A 9,152-nucleotide genomic window follows, 5' to 3' on the forward strand; every position below is an offset into this window, starting at 1 on the left:
CTGGTTTTAGACCTGGTTTTAGACATGATTTTAGACCTGATTTTAGACCTGGTTTAGACCTGGTTTAGTGCTGCTTTTAGACCTGGTTTAGACCTGGTTTAGACATGGTTCAGACCTGTTTAGTCCTGGTTTAGTCCTGGTTTAGTCCTGGTTTAGTCCTGGTTTAGACCTGGTTTTAGTCCTGGTTTAGTCCTGGTTTAGTCCTGGTTTAGACCTGGTTTAGTCCTGGTTTAGTCCTGGACTAACTTATACTGTATCTACATCCTTTCAATCATGACACCACTTTGTCCTGTATTACACAAAGTTGTGTTTAATGTTAAAATGTTGTTACCTCATCTGGAGTTGTGTTTTGTTTCATTCACACATGTTTGAATAATCCTTTATGATTAGTCTGTCTACATCTCCAAAGCTCAAAATGCTACTTTTTTCACCTTATAGAACAGAAAGTTTTGATTGTTTGATTGATGTTTTTCCCAAATTCCTCAGAGTAATATTACTTTGAAGAATCAATAGTACTTGACTAGAATATTTTGCTACTCCATCATCAACAACAGTATTAGTAGTGCCATTAATAAAGACTGGCAAATGTGTATCTGTTTTGTAGAGGTGTGCAAAAATATTGAAATATCTTTATATCGTATTGTTTAATGTGATGATACAGTATTGTATTGTACTGTACGATATGTACTGTATTGATATATCGCCAACAGTACTTTTTGGTATATTTAACTAATGATTTTATTTCAGAGCTACAGTTTTGTTGCTTGTTCAGTGGAAGGAAACTCATTTATGCAACACATTTGACATTTTCACTGTTTCAATGATAAAAATTGGCGCGTTTCATATTAACTTTGAGTGTACGAAAAAAAAAGATTCAGTGATATCACGATATTACAAATCATATTTTTCACAAAAATTTCAGAGTTGCATTTACTGTTCTCATGATTTTAAAATGAATTAATTAATGTAACACAACTGTATGATTGTGAAGGTGTATATGACTATATTATAAGAAGTAATTATTGATAAATCACAATATATTGTCCTTTGGTGATACAATACGATATGATCTATCCCAGTATATCCCAATACTAAAACAGACTCCTGGCAATGCACACCCCTGAAGTGGTTTAAGAAAGATTTCCAGTATCACAGCCGTTATTTAGCCTTTATATTTTACTGAACTGTATCGAATCAATTTGAAATATATCGTATCGAGTCGAAAGTCCACTGTATCGAGATATGTATCGTATCGTGGCCTATGTATTAGGGATGGGCATGATTAATCGATTAATCGATAATTGATCATTAAGAATTTCATCGATTACGTTAATTTTAACTGACAAACCAAATGTATGTTTGTGTATGTGTATCGTGACCAAACAGGTGTGTACATGTGTCTCTGCATCAGAAGGAGCGAGACACAAACAGTGGGTCAGTTTATAACGCACCGAAGCACAAATGTGTATTTAACGATGATTTGTACAAGAAATTCCACGCTTTCCGTTGCGTTCGGGACAAGTGTGAGTCCATGTGCACAGTGTATAAAGCAGCACATATGTTTCTGTGTCCAGTGGGAAAAAGTTTTACCAGGTGAGAGTCGCGCAATGTGGATGACGAGTCCCCACCTCCCTCCCCCCGTACAGTGTCCTGGTTTTGACAAACGCAAATCTGGTCACACTAACCTGTATTCACCTGAGTCATGTCTTTTTCCGACAGAAACTGACCGCATCAGCAACACAAGAGCTGGAGTTTTATCTTCGCTTAGTTTATGCAAATTAACGATGTGGTTTTAAGTTTTGTTTCTGTGAGAGTTGCACAAAACTGAATTAAACACATTATAATCTCAAATGGATTGATGTGGCTCTAGAGTGGTTACGGTTTACATGTCGTAAAGTTGAATTTATTTATGCAGATTAGTAGTGCAGATAGTAATAATAATGATGATCATTTTAATATAAAAACGTTAATGATTAATCGATAATCGATCGTTAATTCTTCTGACGATCGATTAAGAAAATTTCATCAAATGCCCATCCCTATTATGTATCGAGGTATGTATTGTATTGGCAACTTCTTAATGATACCCAGTCCTACTGTTTTGTCAGCATGATCCCAAATTATGAATGAATCAAACAGAACATGAATTAGATTTCCACACACATATATCGACAGTATGGGAGTTTCTTTAGCTCGACCTGACTCATATATCTGTGAAGAGCACAGTGACGAGCACATGTTTAGCTCCTCTGCTCTGATGAAACAGGGGGACCGTGTTGACCTTATCCTACGCTCGCCCCGGCATTCTCGCCCCGGCATTCTCGCCCCGGCATTCTCGCCCCGGCATTCTCGCCCCGGCATTCTCGCCCCGGCACGCTCGCTCTATGGAAAGTTCCCTGTGTCCTGCCAGGTTCCACGCGCGGGTCAGATTCTGCAGCATGTCCACGTGTGTTTGAGTATCTGGGTGAAGAGCGGCATGGGACAGCGTCAGTGAGGGCCAGAAAAACAGGATGGCATTTCCGATGCAGCGCCGTTCTAATTTCAAAACAAACTTAATGGTGCGCTATAACCTTTCACGTGGTAGGACTTTATTTATATCAGGGTGCAATAAGTTAGGCATCTGATGTAGAATTGTAGTTTCTAGTCACAAAAATCAGGACAAGACCTGTTTACGTCCTGGTTTAGATTTAGTTTGGTCTAATTCTAATCTGGTGAAGTTCTGACTGAATTATTATGTATCGATTTCTGAAATGGTTTCCGAAAGCTGAAACCCATCAGGACTGTCAAGACATTCTAAAAGGAAAAGCAGCATATTCATATTACCATCAAACCATGAAATGCACATCGTGAAAACATCATATAAAGAGATCTGAGTATTGTTACACCCATAGTTTCCATAGTAACTAACAATTAAAACTACCATCTGCATTTTTCACCAGTAGATGTCAGATCTGTAACCCATCAAAATATTATAGGGAAGCGTATCTGTTACACTGTATTTAACATCATCACGGGGAAACTTTGCACATCGGGAAATACAAGTTTTACTGTTGCAGCGCCAGAGGGAAAAGCCAGAGGGACAGAACATAAACAAAAGAGCCCCAGACACGTGCCCCGCCAGCTGCCCTCGACTCCACTCTGTGAGCCTGCTGCTCCACAACACACTCACGCTGACTCCACCACGCTCCAGGGACAGAGGAGGGACAGAGGAGGGACAGAGGAGGGACAGAGGGACAGAGGAGGGACAGAGGAGGGACAGAGGAGGGACAGAGGAGGGACAGAGGAGGGATAGAGGGTCAGAGGAGGAACAGAGGAGGGACAGAGCAGGGACAGAGGAGGGTCAGAGGAGGGAGAGAGGAGGGATAGAGGAGGGACAGAGGGACAGTTGAGGGATAGAGCAGGGATAGAGGAGGGTCAGAGGAGGGAGAGAGGAGGGATAGAGGAGGGACATAGGGACAGAGGAGGGACAGAGGAGGGATAGAGGAGGGACAGAGGATCAGAGGAGGGAGAGAGGAGGGACATAGGGACAGAGGAGCGATAGAGGAGGGACAGAGGAGGGACAGAGCAGGATCAGAGCAGGATCAGAGGAGGGACAGAGGAGGGTCAGAGGAGGGACAGAGGAGGGTCAGAGGAGGGATAGAGGAGGGTCAGAGGAGGGACAGAGGAGGGTCAGAGAGGGACAGAGGAGGGTCAGAGGAGGGACATAGGGTCAGAGGAGGGACAGAGGAGGGTCAGAGGAGGGACAGAGGAGGGTCAGAGGAGGGACAGAGGGTCAGAGGAGGGACAGAGGAGGGTCAGAGGAGGGACAGAGGAGGGTCAGAGGAGGGACAGACAGAGGAGTCAGAGGAGGAGAGAGGAGGATGAGAGAGGACAGAGGGACAGAGGAGGGAGAGAGGAGGGACAGAGGAGGAGGGAGAGGAGGGACAGAGGAGGGAGAGAGACAGGGACAGAGGGACAGAGGAGAGGACAGAGGGGAGAGGAGGGAGAGAGGAGGGAGAGGAGGACAGAGGAGGGACAGAGGAGGGACAGAGGAGGGACAGAGGAGAGACAGAGAAGGGTCAGAGGAGGGTCATAGGAAAAGGGTCACAGGAGGGACAAACGAGGGTCAGAAGAGGACCACTTGAATATTCAGGCATGAGGCCCAGGACATGACCAGTGCGTGCTTCAGTGCAGCCCAGTCCCCCGGGTCCCTTACACCCAGGAGGGGGTCCCAGTGGGAGGGGGTCCCAGTGGGAGGGGGTCCCAGTGGGAGGGGGTCCCAGTGGGAGGGGGAGGGGGGCACAAGCCAATGACTAAACAACCTGGAGAGTATTTCAGGAGCACCAGTGTCACCTTAGAGGCACAGACTGTACAGGAGGAACAGACTGGAATGAACACCGTTAGGATAATCACACTATTAAACCCCCAGACTGAACCAGGACAAACCAAACTCACCCAAGAATCTATCAAGCAGCTCGAGAAAAATCACACTGAACTGAAAGGCCCTGTTTTCACAAATCTGTTATAATGTCATTTCCTCATCAACAACATTCCTGGAGTTGTGTTTTGTTTCACTCGCACATGTTTTACACACAACACAAACTGTATATTTAGCACGAGTTCTTCTCTCAAACAGAAAACACTCTGTTCCACCCTGTGATGTCATGAGGTAATACAATAAGTGCTCCACTGTGTTTTTAAACTGCATACACCTCCAAACACCTTTAGAGCTTTGGAGATGTGGACAGAATAATAATAAAGAGTTACTCAAACATGTGGAAATGAAACAAAACACAACTCCAGGTGTGTTTTTGAGGAGGGAACATTCAATTTTGTTAATTTAGTGACTTTTAAACGTGCGTGCAACTTCTCTGCTGAAATCTTCCACAGTATGGCATCATCTATGTAATATATACTATTTCTGAGCAATACAAAAAAAAAACATCTGCAACACTTGATGATCGAATGTCATATTGTGGAACATTTCAAGTAAAGCAGTTACCATGGAGACAAGCAGGTGTCAGACCCAGCACTAGAAAAGGGTCCACAGTGTGAATGGTTGTCCACGTGAATGCATGAATAAACATTAATGTAACTGCATTTTATATATGGTGTGTGTGTGTGGGTGCGTGTGCGTGCGTGTGTGTGTGTGGTGTGTGTGTGTGTGTGTGTGTGTGTGTGTGTGTGTGTGTGTGTGTGTGTGTGTGTGTGTGTGTGTGTGTGTGTGTGTGTGTGTGTGTGTGTGTGTGTGTGTGTGTGCGTGTGCAGCCTATCTGATCAGTGAGTTGTTTTTGGCTCAGTAAACAGCAGTTATGGTCAGTGTTGGGGAGTAACAGATTACATGTACCGGAGTTACGTAATCAGAGTACAAATTATGAGTAATTTTTATTCTTCTTATTCAGTTACAGTTACTGTTTCAGTGAGTGGTAATTGGATTACAGTTACTTTATTGAAATTAAATGGATTACACAGAGGTATTTTCCTGTTTTTACATTTTGGGGCTATATCCCTTTTTTTTTCGTAATTCCACTCATTTCCAGACACTAAACCAGGTCTAAAACCAGATCTAAACCAGGTCTAAACCAGGACTAAAACCAGGTCTAAACCAGGTCTAAAACCAGGTCTAAACCAGGTCTAAACCAGGTCTAAAAAACTAAACCAGGTCTAAAACCAGGACTAAAACCAGGTCTAAACCAGGTCTAAAACCAGGTCTAAACCAGGACTAAAACCAGGTCTAAACCAGGTCTACTGGTAACACTGGATATGGTTTAGTTCCAGACCTATTGATGAAGTGTGTGTCTCGTGATATTGTGTGCTGTGTTGTCTTGACACGTTCTCATTTGTAAACTAAACTGTCAAAGGTCAAATGTGCGAGAGCCACTGCACTGCTCATAAAACAGTTAACAGTGTTGGGAGTGTTACTTTTAAAATGTATTCCCCTACAGATTACAGATTACACACCCCAAAATGTAGTTTGTAACGGAATCCATTAAATTACTTAAAGTGAGTAATGTAATCTGAATACTTTGGATTACTGGATTTACTGTAGAGAAGCAAAGATGAGGAAATAATAACATAAGATGTTTTGTCTGTTAAAAGAAATAAAAAGCCCAAACTTTACTCAACCAAATTAAAAATATTATTGATAGAAGAGAAAGAAGCACAGCATGGTTTAGTCCTGTTTTAATCGGGTTTTAGTCCTGGTTTAGTCCTGGTTTAGTCCTGGTTTAGTCCTGGTTTAGTCCTGGTTTAGTCCTGGTTTTAGTTTTAGTCCTGTTTAGTCCTGGTTTAGTCCTGGTTTAGTCCTGGTTTTAGTCCTGGTTTAGTCCTGGTTTAGTCCTGGTTTAGTCCTGGTTTTAGTCCTGGTTTTAGTCCTAGTTTAGCCCAAAATGTGGAAACAGGAAAATACCGCCGTGTAATCCATTTATTTTAACAAAGTAACTGTAATCCAATTACCACTTATTGAAACAGTAACTGTAACTGAATAGTTACTCATAATTTGTACTCTGATTACGTAACGCCGGTACATGTACTCTGTTACTCCCCAACACTGCCAGTTAAACAGAGTGAGTCTTCTTACCACTCTGCCTGAATGCCTCTCGATGGCCTTCTTGACCTTGCCGTAGGTGCCCCTGCCCAGCGTCTCGAGCAGCTCGTAGCGGTGTTTGAGGTTGTGCTTGTGGTGGTGCTTCTTCACGCCTGAGTTCCTCCGTCCCTCGCTCATGCCCGCTGCTCCCGCCGTGTCCTCGGGTGAGCTGCCAGCCTGTACCGGTGGAGGAGGAGGTGGCGGTGGTGGAGGAGAGCGGTCTACCCGGGACAGCCTGCCCAGGGACGCGTGAGCCTTCAGGGATTCGGAGCGCGATGCCCTCCGGTGGGGCGAGAAATATGCGGTCTCCATCTCAAAAAAGAATAACTAATCTTCCCAAAGTTAAATATTTCTACTAAATGATAATATAATACTATAAACTAGTCGTAATAATAGCAGTAATAAATAAATAAATTACAAAGAATAGCGTAGTTTTCTTATCATATTATGGAAATTACGCGCATTTCCAGATTGTCTTGATCATGTGTCATTGGTGAGCGTGATAAACTACGATACTTTTCTGAGCTAATCATGTTATAATCGCGTAATAATCGCTCCCCTGTGCATATACATTATAATAATAGCCTTAAATATTGGCTCTATGTAAATCTAAGATCGTATTGGCATAAAATAGGCCCTCAGATTCCGAGCTTAGAGCCCAAATCCGCAGCCACTCATAACTCAAGGCTGAAATATTGTCTATAATGAAAAAAAAAAAAAAAAAAAAAAAAAAAAGAAGCATAAAAAAATAATAATAATTTGGTATGATCTCACCCCTCGATGCGCGGATGTGATCTTGAATTCACTACCGACCAAACCGCTACCGATAAAAACATCACCGACTCGTATCTGAGAGAGGAGGGCGAAAAAGCTGCGACAAAACCGGCATTCTGGATAAAAATGACCCTCATTTTGTCCACAGCTCCCCAGGTAGCTCCCCCCCAAGCCCGCTCGCTCACTCGTCCGGCGGGGTCCTCAGCGTGTCGTGCGCCATAGCCGGAATGCTTTTGGAGAAGGACGAGAGAGTTTGGGACGCGCGCAATGATCGGACTCTACAATCTCAAGCCGAGGCGACGTGTTTTTGGCCATGTTCGGTGACCGGCTCGTCTCTCCTTTTTCTCCGTGCGGTGGCCAGTCTTGTTTCTGTCTTTCTCTCTCTCCGGCGTGCGCGAGGTTGTGGATAAGGAATGCGAAAGGAGCCGTGTCTGGGGGCGGGGTTAACACTGGCTCTGCGCCGTCCCCCCCGTTCCTCCTCCGTTGCCTTTTTCTTTGTGCTCTTTTTTGGCTTTTAACTCTCTGTAAAACACTGCGTACAAGAGGTGAGCTTTACGCACTCCGACCCTTTTAAAACTCCAAAACCCAAAACGAGATTCTCCACACTTATTTCTGACGCGCTAATCCCTCGATTTAGTCTAACAGGCTACATTTTATGAAGCTTTCCAGAACAATAGAGATCAATGCATTTAAATGACACTAGGTTACATGCTCTAATGTCATTTTCCACTGTTAAAAGTTCAAGGTCTACATTAAGCTACACAAAATGGATTCTTGTGAGCTTCAAAAGTCATGTTATAATGTTGTTACCTCATCAAAGACAAGCTTGGAGTTGTGTTTTGGTTCATTCACACGTTTAAGTAAGCCTGTGTACATCTCCAGAGGTCAAAATGCTCTATTCCACCTTGTGATGTCATGAAACAGTAGGAACAGTTTCAAGGTAATATCTCCTTTTACCTTTAATTTAGCAGAGATTTGTAATTCCAGGTCTGAAATTGTCCATTTTATTCTAATGAAGATGTACGGAGTTTAAAAACACAGTGGACCACTTCAGACTGAACAGATATTTTTCTGTTTGAGCCAAGAACTCAGCCTAAATGTGCAGGTTTGTGTGTGAATGTGAATGTGTGAATGTGAATGAAACTAAACACATGTCCAGGTCTGTTTGTGATGAGGAAACTACATTTAAAACAGAGATCAGAAAAGAGCCGAATATGAGATGTTTCTTCTGTCCACACTTATTTACTTTCAATGAGCAAAATATCAATTTATGCAAACTATCTGAAAATATAAGTCTGTACAATTAGGAGGTTATACCTATTTATATTATAATAGATTTTTTTTAGCCAGTAACAATGTTTATTTTTTGTTTTGTTTTTTTTACATGTTTTGGCTGCAATAATCAAGTATTCAAGGTTCTATATATATATATTCTATATATATAGGAAAACATTTTGAGGACGTTCCACTATTCAAAAGACAGAATATAAATCTGATCTCTGGCACACGTCCTAATATGTGATCTTTGTGAAACCTGTGGATAGGTTACACATTCACACAACACATGCATGTGTTTCAGTGGTAGAATGTAGCAAAGTAAACTCAATGTACATGTTAGGCATCTGTACTTTACTTAAGTAAATACTTTTTACTCTGCAAAACTTTAGGGAGCAGGAATGTTACTTGGATGTACAGAGATTGTGCAGAATTGTCCTTTTGGTGCTCTTCACTGTTAATGAGGCTGGCGCCACCTAGTGACTCTGGTCAATTTCATTTCTAGGGACTAGGTCAGGAATCAGAATACAGTTTGCAA

At 42.5% G+C, this 9,152-nt stretch overlaps 2 protein-coding genes across 2 annotated transcripts in view; both read right to left on the bottom strand.

Moving 5' to 3' along the window:
* nuak1b (NUAK family, SNF1-like kinase, 1b) overlaps positions 1–7,738 on the bottom strand; it is a 59,930-nt gene extending 52,192 nt beyond the window's left edge. Inside the window, 1 exon segment of the mRNA XM_020925348.2 lies at positions 6,560–7,738. Within this exon segment, the coding sequence (XP_020781007.2) occupies positions 6,560–6,877 (318 nt within the window). The 5' untranslated portion in view covers positions 6,878–7,738.
* A 1,069-nt stretch (positions 7,739–8,807) lies between these two features.
* Positions 8,808–9,152, bottom strand: part of LOC129409407 (dynein axonemal heavy chain 6-like) — a 6,662-nt gene continuing 6,317 nt past the window's right edge. The window contains exon 26 of the mRNA XM_055155369.1: positions 8,808–8,873. Within this exon, the coding sequence (XP_055011344.1) occupies positions 8,808–8,873 (66 nt within the window). The remainder of the gene's footprint in view (positions 8,874–9,152) is intronic.

Source organism: Boleophthalmus pectinirostris, unplaced genomic scaffold, assembly GCF_026225935.1.
Source record: "Boleophthalmus pectinirostris isolate CB_2022bp ecotype Guang Dong unplaced genomic scaffold, ASM2622593v1 HiC_scaffold_2, whole genome shotgun sequence".
Classification (NCBI taxonomy): Eukaryota; Metazoa; Chordata; class Actinopteri; order Gobiiformes; family Gobiidae; genus Boleophthalmus; species Boleophthalmus pectinirostris.